Below are 15,058 nucleotides of genomic sequence, written 5' to 3'. Positions count from 1 at the left end.
AAACCCACCAGCAGAGTCGGCCCCACTCTGGGGAGTGCTCAGGGCACCTCGAGGCGGGACGCCGGGCGCAGCTTGGATGGAGGATGCTAAGGGGCTGTCGAGCTCGTGCCCGCCTCTCCTGCAGGACCACACTTCCGCACAGGGGCCGGCACACCTGCCAGGTGTGCTATGCTGCAGAGAAGACATGTGCCTTTGGGGATGGGGATCCAGCAATGCAAGGGGTAAGGGTGAGCCAGGGACAACCTCCTCTTGCCCAGACTACACGGGCAGAACTAGAACAGTAGCCCAGTGCTACTGGGGACACAACCTATCCTCTCAGGAAGAACATCCTGGGCCCCAAGAGAGCCCGCTGTGACTGGGTCCATCAGCCACCCCTCGATATGGAGCTGCCTGCTGGGGTGACCTTCCCAGCAAACCACACCAGAGGCAGTCGGCTCCCCTTCTGAGGGAGGAGCAGGCATGAGCTGCCTTTGGCTCGGAGCCCAAGGCTGGTCCAGGCAGCTGTGGTGAGGGGCGGTCCTGGTTTCCCTCAGCGCTCAGCCTTCCGTGAGCTGCCTAGAGTCTCGTTCCTGGGGACAGTATGCCAGGCGACCTGGACTTGGTCGCCTTATCGGCATGGCCAGAAAGATGAAAAAGCACGAGAAGGACATTTAGTCACCAAAGTTCCCTCAGGGAAGGCATTCCACTTGCTCAGGGAACTAAAAATGTGACAGACCGTTTGAGGCAGAGCAGGCTCCAAGCCCTGTTTTGCCGACAAAGGGTGGTTGCTAACCTGGTCTGCCCGCAAATAACAGCAAGAGACTTAAAAAGGGTTTGCTCCGTACCAGCCTCTGTTCTAGGCTCTTTATTGTACCACCTCACCATCCACAGTGGCTTTGGGAGGAAGTGCTATTATTATTCCCACTTTCCACATGAAGAAACAGAGGCCCAGGGTGCTTAGGTAACATGCCATGTTTACAGGACCAGTAAGTGACAGAGTCAGGACTTGAACCCGTGCCAAGGGAGAAAGAGTGGGGAGCCAGCAAGCCTGGGCAGGGGTGGGGTTTGAGGAGGCCTGGAGTGGAGACCCGGGGTGAGCGAGCCACAGAGAGGAGCTTGAGAGGGCAGAAAGGTCCAGGAGAGACGTAAAGCCACTTCCTGTGGTGCAGATGGGCGTGACATAACCCTCTTTCCTCCAGTCCTCTTGTGACGTTTCAGAACAGTTGACAGCACTCTGATTGCTTTTGTGCAAAGGCAAAGAAAAACGCCGTTTCTCATGTGTGGCGGTGACAGAAAGGGGGGCGATGCGGCACAGGCAGTAGCCAGAGCTGGGGCCCTCGGGCTCCCGAAGTCCGGTTTATGTAAGCGGTTGTCGGAGGGCAGCTCTCACCAGGGGGACCGGAGGCCCCCGAAGGCCCACGAGGTAACCGGGTACAGTATCTTCTCTGTGGGGCGACTCAGAGCGAGCGTCGTAAAGGCGTGTGTCTTCGGGTTTTCTGCGCTCATGCCCAGCACCTCAGAGCAGACCTCCATCCAGGCCAGGCTCTGGCTTTGGTGTTTTTCCAAGCCTGCCTGCCTACCTGACAGGTTAAACTCACCTGTGCACAGACATCAGCGCTTCTCCGTCGAATGGTCCCGTCTCCTGGAGTGTGAGCCCAAGCACGGTGGTGAGATGTGGTCCCCCTAGCCGGGCCTCCTCTCTGCCCTGGCGGGGGGCGCGGGGTGGGGGGCAGTGAGGTCCACTCTCCCTCCCTCAGTCATTCCATGGGACGCAGTCTCAGGGGCAAGCCCTCTGCGATTGCCGAGATCTGATGTGAGTTCTAGCATTTGCAAGACGCTAACCTCCCTATAACGACCCAGCATCCTCATTGGCGAAATGCCCCTCGTTGGGTTAATCTTTTTAATGAGGCATAATAATTCACACCCCATAAAAATCACCCCTGGTAGGGAGATGTATGAGGGGGAACTAATGAAGAGAGGGTCTCACCGGGGCACGAGTCCTGAGGGCTCAGAGCATGAGTGTGGTGCCGGGCAGATGAAGCAGGAGCCGGCTGAGGGAATCGAGGGCGACGGCCACAGGACGAGACTCTGCCTTCCTGCACGTGGCTCTCGAGATGCCCAGGGGCCCCCTAGGAAAGGCTTCCTCAGTCTTTGACCAGCTGAGGGGTGCTCTGACGAGGTCATGGTAAACCAGCCTGCAAAGGGAAAATACAACGCCACATAATATGGCAAAACAAAAACAAAAAAAACAAAACACAACAACAACAAAAAAGCACCCCTGGTACGGTTTTCCATTCCGTGGTGTTTAGGACCTTCATAATGTCACGTGACCATCACCACGCTCTGACTCCAGAGCATTTTCATCATCTCCTCCCCAAATCCTGTACCCGTTAGCAGTCACCCCCCATTCCCCCCGACAGCCACTGGTCTACTTCCTGCCACTAACCACGTGCCTGTTCCGGGTATCTCGTATCAATGGAACCACACGATACGTGGCCTTTCGTGCCCGGCTTCTTTGACCTCGCATAATGCTGCCAAAGGTGCGTCCATGTGTAGCGTGAGTCATTCCTTTTTATGGCTAAATAATAGCCCATTGTTTATCCGTTGATGGGCGTTTGGGGTGGATGTTTTGTTTGTTTGTTTGTTCGTTGGCTATTGTGACTAATGCTGCTGTCAACATTCGCGCACAGCTTTTTACATGGGCTCAGGTTTCCCACGGTCTGAGGAGCTGTCATCCCATTTTCCGTAGCAGCTGCACCATCTCACGTTCCCTGCAGCAGCACACGAGGGTTCTCATTTTTCCATGTCCTCGCCAACGCACGTTATTAGCTTTTTGATAACCACCATCCTAGTGGGTGTGAAGTAGCGTCTTATCGTCACTTGGACTTGCATTTCCCTAATGATCAACGACACAGAGCATCTTTTCATGTGCTGCTCGGCCATGTGCACATCTTCTTTGACGAAATGTCTTTTCTAATCCTTCGTCCATTTTTTGAAAATTGGGCTATTTGTGTTTCTGTCGTCGCCCTTAGATTATTGCGAGGATAAAATGGGAGGGTGCGGGTAACAGGTGTAACGCGAGGCCAGCACGTGGCGCGTACCCGCCGAGCTCCGGCCGTTATTTTTCACGAGCTGTGGAGTGAGCAGCGACATCTCGGAAGCGGAGGGGTCTGGGGCCCATCCGCAAAGACAATTCCGCAGAAGACAGAGGAGAGCAGAGGCAGCGTGTCACTTCTGGGACTTCCCGGAGGCCCGAAGGAGCCTCCAGGAGACGCTGAGCTGTCAAGTGGGGCTTCCTCAGAGGAAGTATTCAAAGAGGTGAGGCAGGAAGAGGACTTCGGTGACGCCTGAGTGGCCGGTGGCCGCTGGGGCCGTGGTTGAGCACCTGGAAGCCTGAGGGGGAGAGGGGTCTGGGGCTCAGATGCCAAGAAGAACCACCGAATGAAACCAGGTAGAATGAAGACAAAGTTGAGACGGGACTAGTTCCAACCTAGGAAGAAGATTTGAGATATGAGAGGGCTGAAGTCCAGAGGCTCCGAGGAAGCCAGAAGGAGCACAGCTGGGGATGAGGTGGAGGTCGGAGCTGATGGCACAGTGGGCCGGCCACGCGCGGCGGAGAGAGCAAGCGTGTCCCCCGCACCCTCCACCAGCCGGGTCCTCCCTCCCTGCCCTGCTCATTTCACACTGCTTTGTCTCATTAAGTAGAAAAACTTTGTATTCATAAGCACCAGGACCCAAACAGTCTGGGTTCAGTTACTTATAAATAACACCAGACAGGGCTGTCCCCAAGGGATCGGCTGGTCCGGTCCCCTCACTTACAGGCAGGACCCCACCTCCCTAGAGAGGTGAGGCTTGCTGAGTCCATCACAGACGTCAGTGCAGTGTAGAAACAGATCTTCTGAGAAACAGTGCAGTTGTTCTCCCAGAAATTTAAATGTGTACAGTATTAAGTATAATTCACAAAGAGTACAGAGTATAACGAAGGAAAATAATCATCTGTCAGTGTGAGATTAACATAAATACTGTTAATTCATTGATGTATCATTCTCTCTCTCTCTCTGTATATATGTATACACACACACACACACACACACACATACATACATACATACATACATATATATATAACCCTTCTAATATATATACCTATAACCATATAATTTTAGCATGCATTTTCCAACCATAGTAGCATTTTTCCATTTAGTTACAATTTCTTCCAAAGTATCATATTTGATGGATGCACAAAATTCTATTACATGATGAACCATAATTTGTGAAATGTCAGACATTTACGTTATCAACAGTGTTTTGTTACTGCAAGTATGGTGATGCCGAAGGTCTTTATGCAGGAATGAGACATTTCTGGTATAGATTCCCAGAGGTAGAATTACTAGATCAAAGGACAGGAACATTTTTAAGGCTCTTGACATAGAATGACAAATTGCTTTCCAGAAATTTTGTTTCAATTTATGATCCCCAGAGAGTGCCCGATTTTGAATATTTTCATTAAAAAAAAAAAAGTGTTATGTTGCAAGGTAAAAGTGGTCACTTTCTGTTCAGTTTGATTTGCATTTCTTGATGGCAGTCTCGGTAAATCTGTTTGATAGGATTATTGTCCTTTGTAATCTCTCTTTCGCGAATGATCTGTTTCATTCTCTTTGCCATTTTTCTTTTGAAGCTGTAGTTTTGTTATTTATTTGCATAAATTCCTTATATAGCATTTGTGGCAGGTATTTTCACTGTGGTTTGCCTTTAAACTTTGTGACTATTTTCGACATCTAGAGACTGTTGTAAATTTTCATAAAGCCTGTCGATCTTTTCCCTTTGTGATGCTTTTCCCTTTGCTTTTCAAAGAGCAGCTAGCATCCCTCTGCACACAGAAATTCAAAGCCGTTTCTTCCTGTGGGAGGCAGGAGGGTTAGGACAGAGTGTTTGGAGCTTAATGGACTCAGGCTAAGGGTGATTCTGCTGTCCAAGCTCAGCAGGTCAGCTAACTCCACGGGGCCTCAATTTCCTCATCTGAAAATCAGGACTGAGAATATATAGTAGGGGTGTTAGGTGGATTGAATGAAAAGTGTATATCACGGGCTAAGCACAGGATTTGGCAGAAACAGAAGGAGAGATTGTATAGGTTTTTTGTTTGTGTTTTACATTGAACACAGTCTTTCTGAAATTAATGAATGAATGATATGAGACAAAGATATATGTGTATTTTTCTCAAGTAACCATCTTTCTCAAAACCTCTCACTGGATAATTTATTTCTTTTCCTTTTGTGACTCCTCTTTTACCACATGTTAAATCTGATATGTCTCTTTCTGGCCTGTTTACCCTGTTCCGTGTATGTCTACCTTTCTTACACAAATGTCATACCTAGTGCGTGACCACAATTTCATAAACTGTTTTATTTTAGGATTTTCATATCTGTTCTTTTCACATATTCTTCCAGGTGAACCAGATAATAATTTCGTCCAGTTGGAAAAATACTATTGGGACTTTGATTGGAATTACACCAAGTCCATAATATAACTTATGAACATGGACCTTTTACTGTTATTCAGTCTTAACAATAAATATAGCTATCTCTATTATCTTAAATTTTATAGTTTAGTTCATATAGATCCTCTATATTTCCTGTTGTGCTCACTTCTGATTATTTTATAGTTTATTACTGTTATCTTGTCTCCTGCAGTTTTCATTTGTGGTAACTAGTAACATCCAGGGAAGTTACCCATTTTATATATCGCCTTCTATTCTGTCACATTATTCACTTCGTTATTTCAAATTCTTTTCCATTTGCTTCCCTTCGATTTTCTTGGTAAACAATTATATACAAATGATGATCATTTTGTGGTCTACTTTCCAAATTCTTACAACTCTTATTCTGATTTCCTAACTTACTACATCGGCCAGTATTTCTAAAATACTACGGTGGAGGATATAGGGAAGAGAATGTGTCCCCCTGAGGGAGAAGTACTATGAGAATCAAACACGATACTACCTGGGAAGGACGTAAGGGTGATAGGCCTAGGAATGGTGATGGAGGCTGGGGCCAGCAGCCATAAGAAGCCATTCCCACTCCTGGACCTGAAGAGGCAGGGGACAGGGCTGTGTCACCAGGCCATCCGTTTTGAGCTGTGTTCTGGAGTGGAAGAACTGGGTCATTGCTGACCTGCAGTAGGCAATGTGGGGTCAGGGGAACAAATACCTTCATCCCATCCGCCTATCACTCGGCCCATGCCTCCCATTGGCCAAGCCTGTGCAGCAGCCCAGGAATAGCCCCCAGGACACATGGCAGGTGGGGGAGGGTGGCGAGTGGGTCTAGTTGGGGGACAAGGGGAAGGAGAAGGAGAATGTCAAGCTCACTTGCATTTTTTTGTGTCCTTTGTTCTATTTGTCAGAGGGTCGTCCATTTAATTTTCCACTGTTCAAGTAATGTGCTCTGAGATTTATTTACTGGTTCTGCTTTTTTGTTTTTATATTTAAAAATATTTGTGCTTTCAGGAACCCCTATTGTATATATAATTGAGGGTGGAGCTCTGTCTTCTATTTTTCTCTTCTTTTCTCTCCTTAAAATGTCTTTTCCTTTCTCAAGTTTGTTTTCTTCCTCATTAACTTTCTCCAGAATGGAAGCTGTTTCCTGACTCTTGTGTTTCATGCTGCTTCTAGAAACGCAGGTGTTTTGCTTCTGATCCGTTTTCCTTGTCTTATTACTCAGTTTTCACAATTGATTCTCTCAGTTTCAGAGATAACAATCGTCTCTTAAATCTTACTGATTCACGAATCAGATTTCTCCTCCAGAATGTCTTTTTCTTTCTTTTTTCTTTTGCAATGATTTTACAGAATGTAGAAGTAACACGTTCGAGTCCTTAGAAAAACCATGCCCCTTCCTTTGGGTAGTGATATGTTTTCACAGGTCTGGTGATTTTTTCTTTTCTGACAAGGAACTCTCAGGAAAAAAATGGAATCAGATTCTTTTTGGAGGGCAGAGTGGGTTTCTGCCCAAATCCTCTTCCTAAACACAGAAAAGACCAGCAGGAATGGGAGTGCGAGCCCCCCGATCTAAGATCCAGGGGATGGGGGTGAGTGGTGAGGGGGTGCGGTGCATGGATAGGCGGGCTTCCTTCCGGAGTCTTGTGCAAGGAACAGCCCGTCGAACCCCCAGGCTGCTGGGGGGCAGGGTGCTCAGCAGCCCCGCTACAGCACGCTGGCCGCCTCACCTGGCCACCTGGTGCCTCCTCCGGCTTTTTCCTCTTCTGAGCTAATGGCTACATTTAATTCTTCCATTTTCCTACTCCCTCTGGCAAGATTCTTTGGGATTAGCCAGTGAACGGTGAACATCCTTGGTTCCTGGGGCTGACGTGTGTTTTCTGCTTCTGTGTTGGTTCGAGTGGCTTTTTTGAATGCAGAGTTTCCAGCCCTTGTTGTCTCACCTCGACTTGTCCAGAAGTCTGCAATACTTAAGCAGGAAGAAAAGAGAAACCACGTACAAATAACATTAGAAATTAGAAATGATAGATAATAGGTTACTAAGGGGTTAAAAACAATTATGGGAGCATGCCAAGCCAATCAGCAGAGTGAGACAGACGGGAATGAGGTTCCTGAATTTTGGAGAGTGATCTCTCTCTCTCTCTCTCTCTCTCTTCTCTGTCTCTCTCTCTTCCTCTCTCCCTCCCTCCCCCATTGCCCCTCGGCTTGCCATGGTAAAGGATGTTACTGGGCATGCTTGTCAGTGTTTATTTGGCTAGGAATAGTCATACAGAAATAACTTTTTTATTGAGGTATAATCGACATGTAATATATATCAGCTTTCGGTGTCAGACATAACGGTTCGACACTCGTCTATATTGTGAAATGATCACCGCAGTAGGTCTAGGTCTAGGTGACATCTATCACCACCCATGATTTTTTTCTTCTGATGAGAACTGTTAAGATCTACTCTCTTAGCAACTTTCAAATACGCAGTGCAGCATTATTAGCCACAGTCGCCATGCCGTACCTTCCATTCTGTGACTTACCTGATTTTTATCTGAGAATAAATAAAACACCACAGCGTTTCTTCCTTCTTCCATTGGTTCGTCTTCTTACATCGGAGCAAAACCGTGTTAGGGCTGATCTAGAAATGCCCTTCCTAGGCGTGGCAGCTTCTTCTTGCTTCTTTTTTTCCTCTTTGCTTCCAGAGTGTGGGCGTCTGTTTTCACCAGCGGCTGTCCAGTGTCACGTGGGAAATTTGCGCTCAGCCCTGCTTCACTTGAGAAGGGCACACGCTCATTTGGTTGCAGAAGTACGCACTGTGGGGCTGACGTCACCCCAGCCCGGGTCCGCGTCACCCCAGCCCGGGGTCAGCAGTGGGATCACTGCTAGCACAGTGACCCTGAAGTGCCACGCAGTCATGGCAAGGAAGAGCAGCTGAGGGTCGGAGCTGGCGCCCTCAGTTGTTACTTAATCACCACAGAAAGCTGGGCAAGGGCTGGGTGGGACAATGACGAGCGTGCTGTCCGGATTACGGTCTGTCGGAGATGATTTAGCTGTAGAATCTTCACGCTAAACGTTTCGCGTGTAAGATTGTGTGTGTGTGGCTGTGTGCATGTATGTGTGTATATGTTGCGTATCTGAATCTGCACATGCATGCGTACGTACCTGCGTGCACAGGTTTGTACAGGTGTGCCTACCTCCGCTCCCCGCGGAGCCCCTGCGCCTGTGGCATGCACGTTGGAACAACTGCTCTCCCGTGGGTTGTGGGTGGCAGGGGTGGTAGCGGCCATATTCCCGAGCGACAGCCCCAGGGACTGTGTGTCTGCCCCAGAGACGCTGAGATGTCCCTGCCTAGGGGCAAAGTGTCCTGTCTTCCTCTTGCACTGGCTTTTGAATTCTGATCTATTTAAGTAACATGGAGCTGTTTCTTTGTTTCGGCGTTTCTAGAACATCTTTGAAAAAGCCATAAAGGGCCTTCCTGTTCTGTGCGGCTGTCTCTGCCCCTCTCCCTGTGACTCTGTGTTCTTTCTTTCTGTCTGCGAGCTGATGTTTTGGCTCTGCTCAACCTCTTCCACAAATTAGCTGCCCTCAGCCAAATAAGAGACTGTTGGGGCCCTGCCTTCATTTGCATATCTACTGGAGGAAGTGTCACTAGGACTCCCAGAGATAAGAGCTCAGCAGGGTTCCAACTATCCTCTGGCAGGCCTCTGCAAATGAGGCTGGAGAAATCGAGGCTGGGGGGAGTCAGGCTAAGATTATGGGGTGGCTCTCTATTTCCTGGGACCTCTCCAGCAGGCGAGGTGGCACTGGACTAGAGGTTCACCCTCGCCATCTCGGATAGAAGCCGATTGTGTCAATTCAGGCTCTGGAGACAGGACGTGGAGTGGCAAAATGGGAATTAAAGAGATGAGAGGAAGAGAGAAGAATAAACTTTTCTATGAGACATGAAGAGCCGCGTGGAAGTGAAATTTCCCACGACCGTCTCCAAAACTTTCTTTAAACATCCGTTGATTCTAAAGCCATTGAGGATTATAAAACCAACCACATAAAATTGTGACACTTCTACACGGCTTAAAAAAACAAACTAAAACCTCCCAAAGTGAATAAACACTGTTAAAAATAAATAATTCCCACTTATATTGTAGCATATATCAGTCTTAGAAATAAGAAAGCAAAAGATTAAAAAGAAAAAAAAAAGCGAGCCAAAGATATGAAAAGGAATTCACAGAAAAAGAAATACAAACAGGGAAACATGAGAACAAACTCAACCTTTCTCATAAAGAAAGACAGATGAAAGCAAACCATCATTTTTCTTTCACCCATCAGATTTGCAAAGATTAAAACGTCTGATAACAGCCAGTTGGCAGGGGGTGGGGAAATAGGCACGTTCATATCCGGTTAGTGGGAGAAAAAAGTAACACGATCTCACTGGAAGGCAATTGTTAGTCTCTATCAAAATATAAAGTTCCTGTGTCCTTTAGCCCAGCTGTTCTTCTAGACACTGATCCACGATCGATAATAAACGTGTTTAGTGTGTCCTAGGCACTGTTCTAAGTGCTTTTCATACATTAATTCGCTTAGTCTGTCCTACAAGGGTTCAGAGGTTGTGTTACTGTTGTCCCCGTTTTGCTGATGGGGACACTAAAACTATGAGCTCACCAACATTCGCGAGATGTAGGAACGGAGATGTTCGCGGCAGCATCATTTACCATAGTACGTTGTTTAGTCAAAACAATGACTGTATAACCACGTGGTGGAACATGACTTGGGAAGACCTCTAAGGTATTTTGTTGGTGAAAAAAGCAAATATCCGAACAGCACATGTAGTATGATATTATTTGCATTTAAAAAGACATGGCCATGTAAGTTTGTGTGCATGTTTAAAAGTTCTAGAACGATTTACAAAAAGGAGCAGTAAATCCTAGAAGTAGGACTCTAGAAGTAGAGACTGGGGGAAGGAGATATTTATTTTTCATTTTATATCTTTCCATATGGTCTTAACATTTTTTAACTAGCATAATTTAAAAATCTAGTTAAACTAAAACATATAGATGCTTACCAAAGTGCCTGGCACCCAGGAGGAGCTAAGTAGGTGAGATGTTTGTGACAAAGCATTCGTTGTCTTGGTCACTGTAACAGAACCAGTATGCGGGAGCTGGAGGGCAGCCCCTGCCTAGGGGCTTGGCAAGGGTGGGGTGGCTTTGAAGTTCCCGAGAATCCCAAGTGGAAGAAATAGGGGAGATTAGAGGGGTAAGAGAACCAACCAGCAGTTTTAGCAAAGAGTGAAGACCCACCCAGCACCCCGCAACTCCTTATGCCTCTGGGCTCAGCAGCAGAGCGGATGGACTTGTGTGGTTGCCTGCTGCCACCAGGCTCTCTGCAGGGGCGGGGGTGGGGGGCGGGCGTGTTACTGGCCAGGCCACCTGCCAATGTGCACCTCTCCCAAGGTGCTCAGAAGTTTAGGGAAGTACGAAGTAGCCCCTCCTCCTCGCATTGGAGACCCCAAAACTGAAGGAAAGTGGAGCTTCTAGAAGGAGGGGAACATGCAGGGTCCCTAGCTCTTCCTGCTAGAAGCAGCCCTGTGGCTCTCTCATCAGCTGCTGGGGGAAACCCAGGTCTCTGATGGGGTGGCAGCTGGCCTTTGGGAGAATGAACCCATGTGGCAAAGGCTTCAGGGGAAGAAGCCGTGGGGAGTGAGGGGGGCTCAGCGGGATGGGGCACTGCACCCAGAGCCTTGGCCGGTGCGGCCCCTCTCATTGGCTGCACACCCCTTCTGCCTGTCCCCACCTCTGCCCCCCGCCTTGCTCAGCCCCACTGCAGTCTTACCGCTATTTGAAACACCACCTCCGCCTCTGTTCCTTTGGCCGACATGACAGCCCAGAGGCTGCGAAAGCCTCCTTTAGGTCAGAACCACACGGCTGTCAAGCATGCATGTAAATCACACCCCCAAAACCCCACCGGCCTTTTCCTGAACGAAGCTCCTTTGTGCTGATGGGGTGGAGAAGGGGACAAGCTGTGGCCCGGTCCAGCCTCTCTTGATGGCAGGCCCGACGTCCACCTCAGAACCATTAGCCCCTAAGTTCAGAGATTTCGTGCCCAGACTCCTCACGCTCTGAGAGGAATTCTTGTCCTCTCAGTGACCAGAAAAAAATGTTCCCGCCTGGGCCCTCATGTTGTCTTTGGTCTGTTTCAGGTATCGGAATTGCGTTTACACGTACAGGATCCTGCCCAACGAAGATGATAAGTTCACCGTTCAGGTAAGCCCTCTACAAACCTAGAGCTGCGATCCTGCCTGCGGCCTGAACTGGCGGAGAAAGGGTGAAAAGGGGGAGAAGCACGTGCCTCGAGCAGCCTGGACAGGAAGGCCTGGCTGAGCCTGTCCTTCTAGCAGTTCACGGTGGGGATGGCTCAGCAGGTAAACCGTGACCCTACGGAGCGACGTGATGGAGCAGGCATGACAGACTTGACTCGTGTTCACAGGTGTGAAAGGGAACCGATGGGGAAGAGAGATGCCCGGAGGTGGAGGGAAGTGACTGAGGCTCGCGCAGATGCGTGGGAGTCCAGGGGACCAGGGAGGATGGCGTTTTCTGGGCTGGAAGATGACTTAATAGATGAGCACAAAACAGAACCTGTCCACGTGCAGAGATCTGTTCTGTCAAAGGCCGATGCTCGTGGCATCAGACTGCACTAAGCCCAAATGTGTAAAGCCTGCCACTAAGTGTTAAAGAAAACCCGGCTTGTGCTAGTCCAGGTCTGGGAAGGCCACCCGACACGCAGTCGGTGTGACGAACAGCACGGGCTTGGTGTGACCACAGTGCATGACAACTTAGTGACATGGAGGCCGGGGAAGCTATTTTTTATCTGATGGCATTAAAAGGGCACGGGGGCGGGGTGCGTGGGCCGAATGAAGGAAGTGACACCGTCAGTGTCTCCAGTAGGGCCAGAGTGACAGTTCTCTGCACTGTGGTGAGAGGTACCAATGAGCCAAGTTCACCCACGTGGCCAGGAGAGCAGCCAGGGCAGACAAGGATTGGGACGCCCTGTCACGGAGGAGCCGTGACAGGGTCCGTAAAGAAAGCGGAAGTTTAGGGAGGGGCGGGTGCGATGTCTGGTTCCAGGGCTGAGGGCTCGCTGCATTTTGGGCAGGAGTCGGGGGCAGCGGTAGAAGCAGAGCTGGACTCCAGGATTGGACAATAGGCGCCAGTCACTGGAGGCGTGACAGTGTGTCAGAGAGAGAAGCTGTGCTGAGCAGAATGCCTCCGGGGAGACTAGTTGTGGGCGTCAAAGGAATTGCTTTAAGGAGCCACTTGGGACGGAGAGGGACACGGTGAGAGGTGTGCTTCTCTATCGTCTCTGGGGCCTCTGGGGCCTCTGGAGCAGGGTTTCTGTGGGAGCTGCAAGCTTGGGCTCAAGTGGACTCGCTCCGCCCGAAGGAGCGTTTCTCCGAGAGTCACCCCAACGCGCGGACCTATGTCAGCGTCTAACGAGTACCCGTTGAAACGTCTGTAGCCAGTCTGGGCCACCCACGTGTCTTGGGCGGGGCACAGCTGGTACGAGACCGTCTTTCCAAGCGCTCGGCGGCTGCTTGTCATTAAAATGGTCATCTCTCTTGCGGGCTCCTCGCCTGTCAGGGACACAGCCGCCAATGGAAGGCCAGCGTGGGGTGGGCAGGGCCTCGATGACCTCTGCAGTTTCTTCCAGGCCTGAGACTGCATAAACTTTCTTGGTGGAGCTGGCATTCTTTATAGGTGGTTTGCTGAAACGAGTCTAAACTCTCAGGTTAAAAGCTGGTCAACGCGTTTGATCTTTTTTCCCCTTGCGGTTTCTTCTCCTCCTTCAAAGTCAAGCCATACTTTAAGTATGACTAGGCCTTAAGCTGGAAAAGACGTGACTGTGGCTTCTGGGGTAGTGTGTGCCCATGGCCTGTAAACGTATAGCGTGTGTCTGGTGTCTGCTGCCTCTCACGTCATGCCCTTGCTGCTGTGGTATCTTGTATTCACCTGAATCGCTGCCAGTCCTATGAAGTGTTTTGTGGGGGTTTCTGTCGGTGGGGATCGGGCACTCCACTTATCCTTGCCTTGGCTGACGTGTGGAAGGGGTGGGCCTTTGTGGAGATGCACGCGGCAAGCGGGAGAGGAGGCCCAGGGCCTGGGACCGTGAGGGTGTGGGGCTCTGCACCCAGGTGCTACCTGCCGCCACTCAGCCCCTCTGTGTGGGTCTGCTCCTCTCCCACGAACAGGCTCACTTCTCAGTTCCCCGTCCCAAGAGGGAATCTGGTTGGCTCAGCCACCAACGGCTTTCTGTGTGTGGGCTGCCCCAAGGCCACTGGTCTGTATAAATCAGCTGCCTTGGAGCAGGTGTTGCCTACCACCAGGAGGCCGGGGGAGAGTTGTGGGGACAGAGTGTGGTTACCTGAGGCCCACACTCAGCCAGGGCGGTGGGCAGGCAGGTCTCGTAGAAGAGCTGGGCATGTCTGCTCCTGACCCCGGCACTCGGCCTGTGACCTCCTTGGTGGCCAACAGCAGGTAACCAGGTTACAGGGAGCTGTGGGGACTAGGTAGCCTGAGGAAGGTTCCACCCCTCAGATATGCGTTCCTATAAAAAGACACCACTTTACTAAAATACTGGGAGGAGACGTCGAAGCCGGCACACGATGAGACGGAGCTTCAGCAGTTATCGGCCACTGCTTATTTTAACTCGAGTTCCTCTTTTCGTGTTGAGGCAAAACCTCATACTCTTTTCTGAGCTCAGCCGCAGTTTCTAAATAACACATTTCTTACACCTGACTCTGTTTAGTGCCATCAGAATACGGGGCTCCTAAAATAAGAATCCAGCCTGAAACCTGGCCAAGCAAAGTGGCGACGGAGCTGATGGCTCGCGTGCCTTAATCACCTCACCTCTTCTTTCTGGGGCTTCTGTCTTTTTGTCGAAACCAAAGAGCCACTGCCTGTTCCTTCTTTACGGAGCGACCTAGTGAAGTCAGTCCGGGCATTGTGGCCTGTGACAGCCTCATGGCCAGTGACAGCCTGGTGGCCTGTGACAGCCTCGTTTTGGTGAGGAAGAGGAGTGACCCCGACACTCGGGGACTTTGTTCTCACTCTACCTTTCATGGATTTATGAGAAATCAGAGAAGGGAGGAGAGGACGTAAACTATCACTTTATTAAATCCCTGTGTTTTAAGGGTAAACGTAGCTGAGACCTGCAGAAGTGGGAGCCTCAGCTGACCCTTCTTTCTTTCTGAGCCAGAGCCTGTCCGAACCTGGCTGGGCGTTGGGTCCCCTGGGGGAAGGACAGACTCTGCCCTAGGAGGACAGGGAGGCAAGGCCATGACGGTGCGTGGCCTTGGGGGAGGATGTAACTGTGGGAAAGCGAGAGTCACGCACGGCGCCTCTCAGGGCAGATGCGAAGTGCCCGGCCCGGGTGGGTGGGCAGCGTCGGGGAGCGGCTGGCTGTCTTTATCCTCTGGAACATCAAATAAAACGATCGCTCTGCTGACCAGCATAAGTCAGTTCTGCTTCACGCCCAAGCGAGGGAAGAAAGGGGACGTGGAGCAAAATGAGACGAGAAGAGAGGAGGAAAGAACGAACGAAAGAGGAAAAAACAGAG

The 15,058-nt window shown here is 50.0% G+C and overlaps 1 protein-coding gene across 1 annotated transcript in view; it reads left to right on the top strand.

Annotated features, from left to right (window-relative positions):
* INPP5D (inositol polyphosphate-5-phosphatase D) overlaps positions 1-15,058 on the top strand; it is a 112,171-nt gene that overhangs the window by 3,438 nt on the left and 93,675 nt on the right. The window contains exon 2 of the mRNA XM_039855265.1: positions 11,646-11,709. Coding sequence (XP_039711199.1) covers positions 11,646-11,709 — 64 coding nt within the window. The remainder of the gene's footprint in view (positions 1-11,645; positions 11,710-15,058) is intronic.

Source organism: Pteropus medius, unplaced genomic scaffold (assembly GCF_902729225.1).
Source record: "Pteropus medius unplaced genomic scaffold, Ma_sr-lr_union100, whole genome shotgun sequence".
NCBI lineage: Eukaryota > Metazoa > Chordata > Mammalia > Chiroptera > Pteropodidae > Pteropus > Pteropus medius.
The sequence above is the reverse complement of the archived record's forward strand: the minus strand, read 5'-3'. Positions and strand labels throughout refer to the sequence as shown.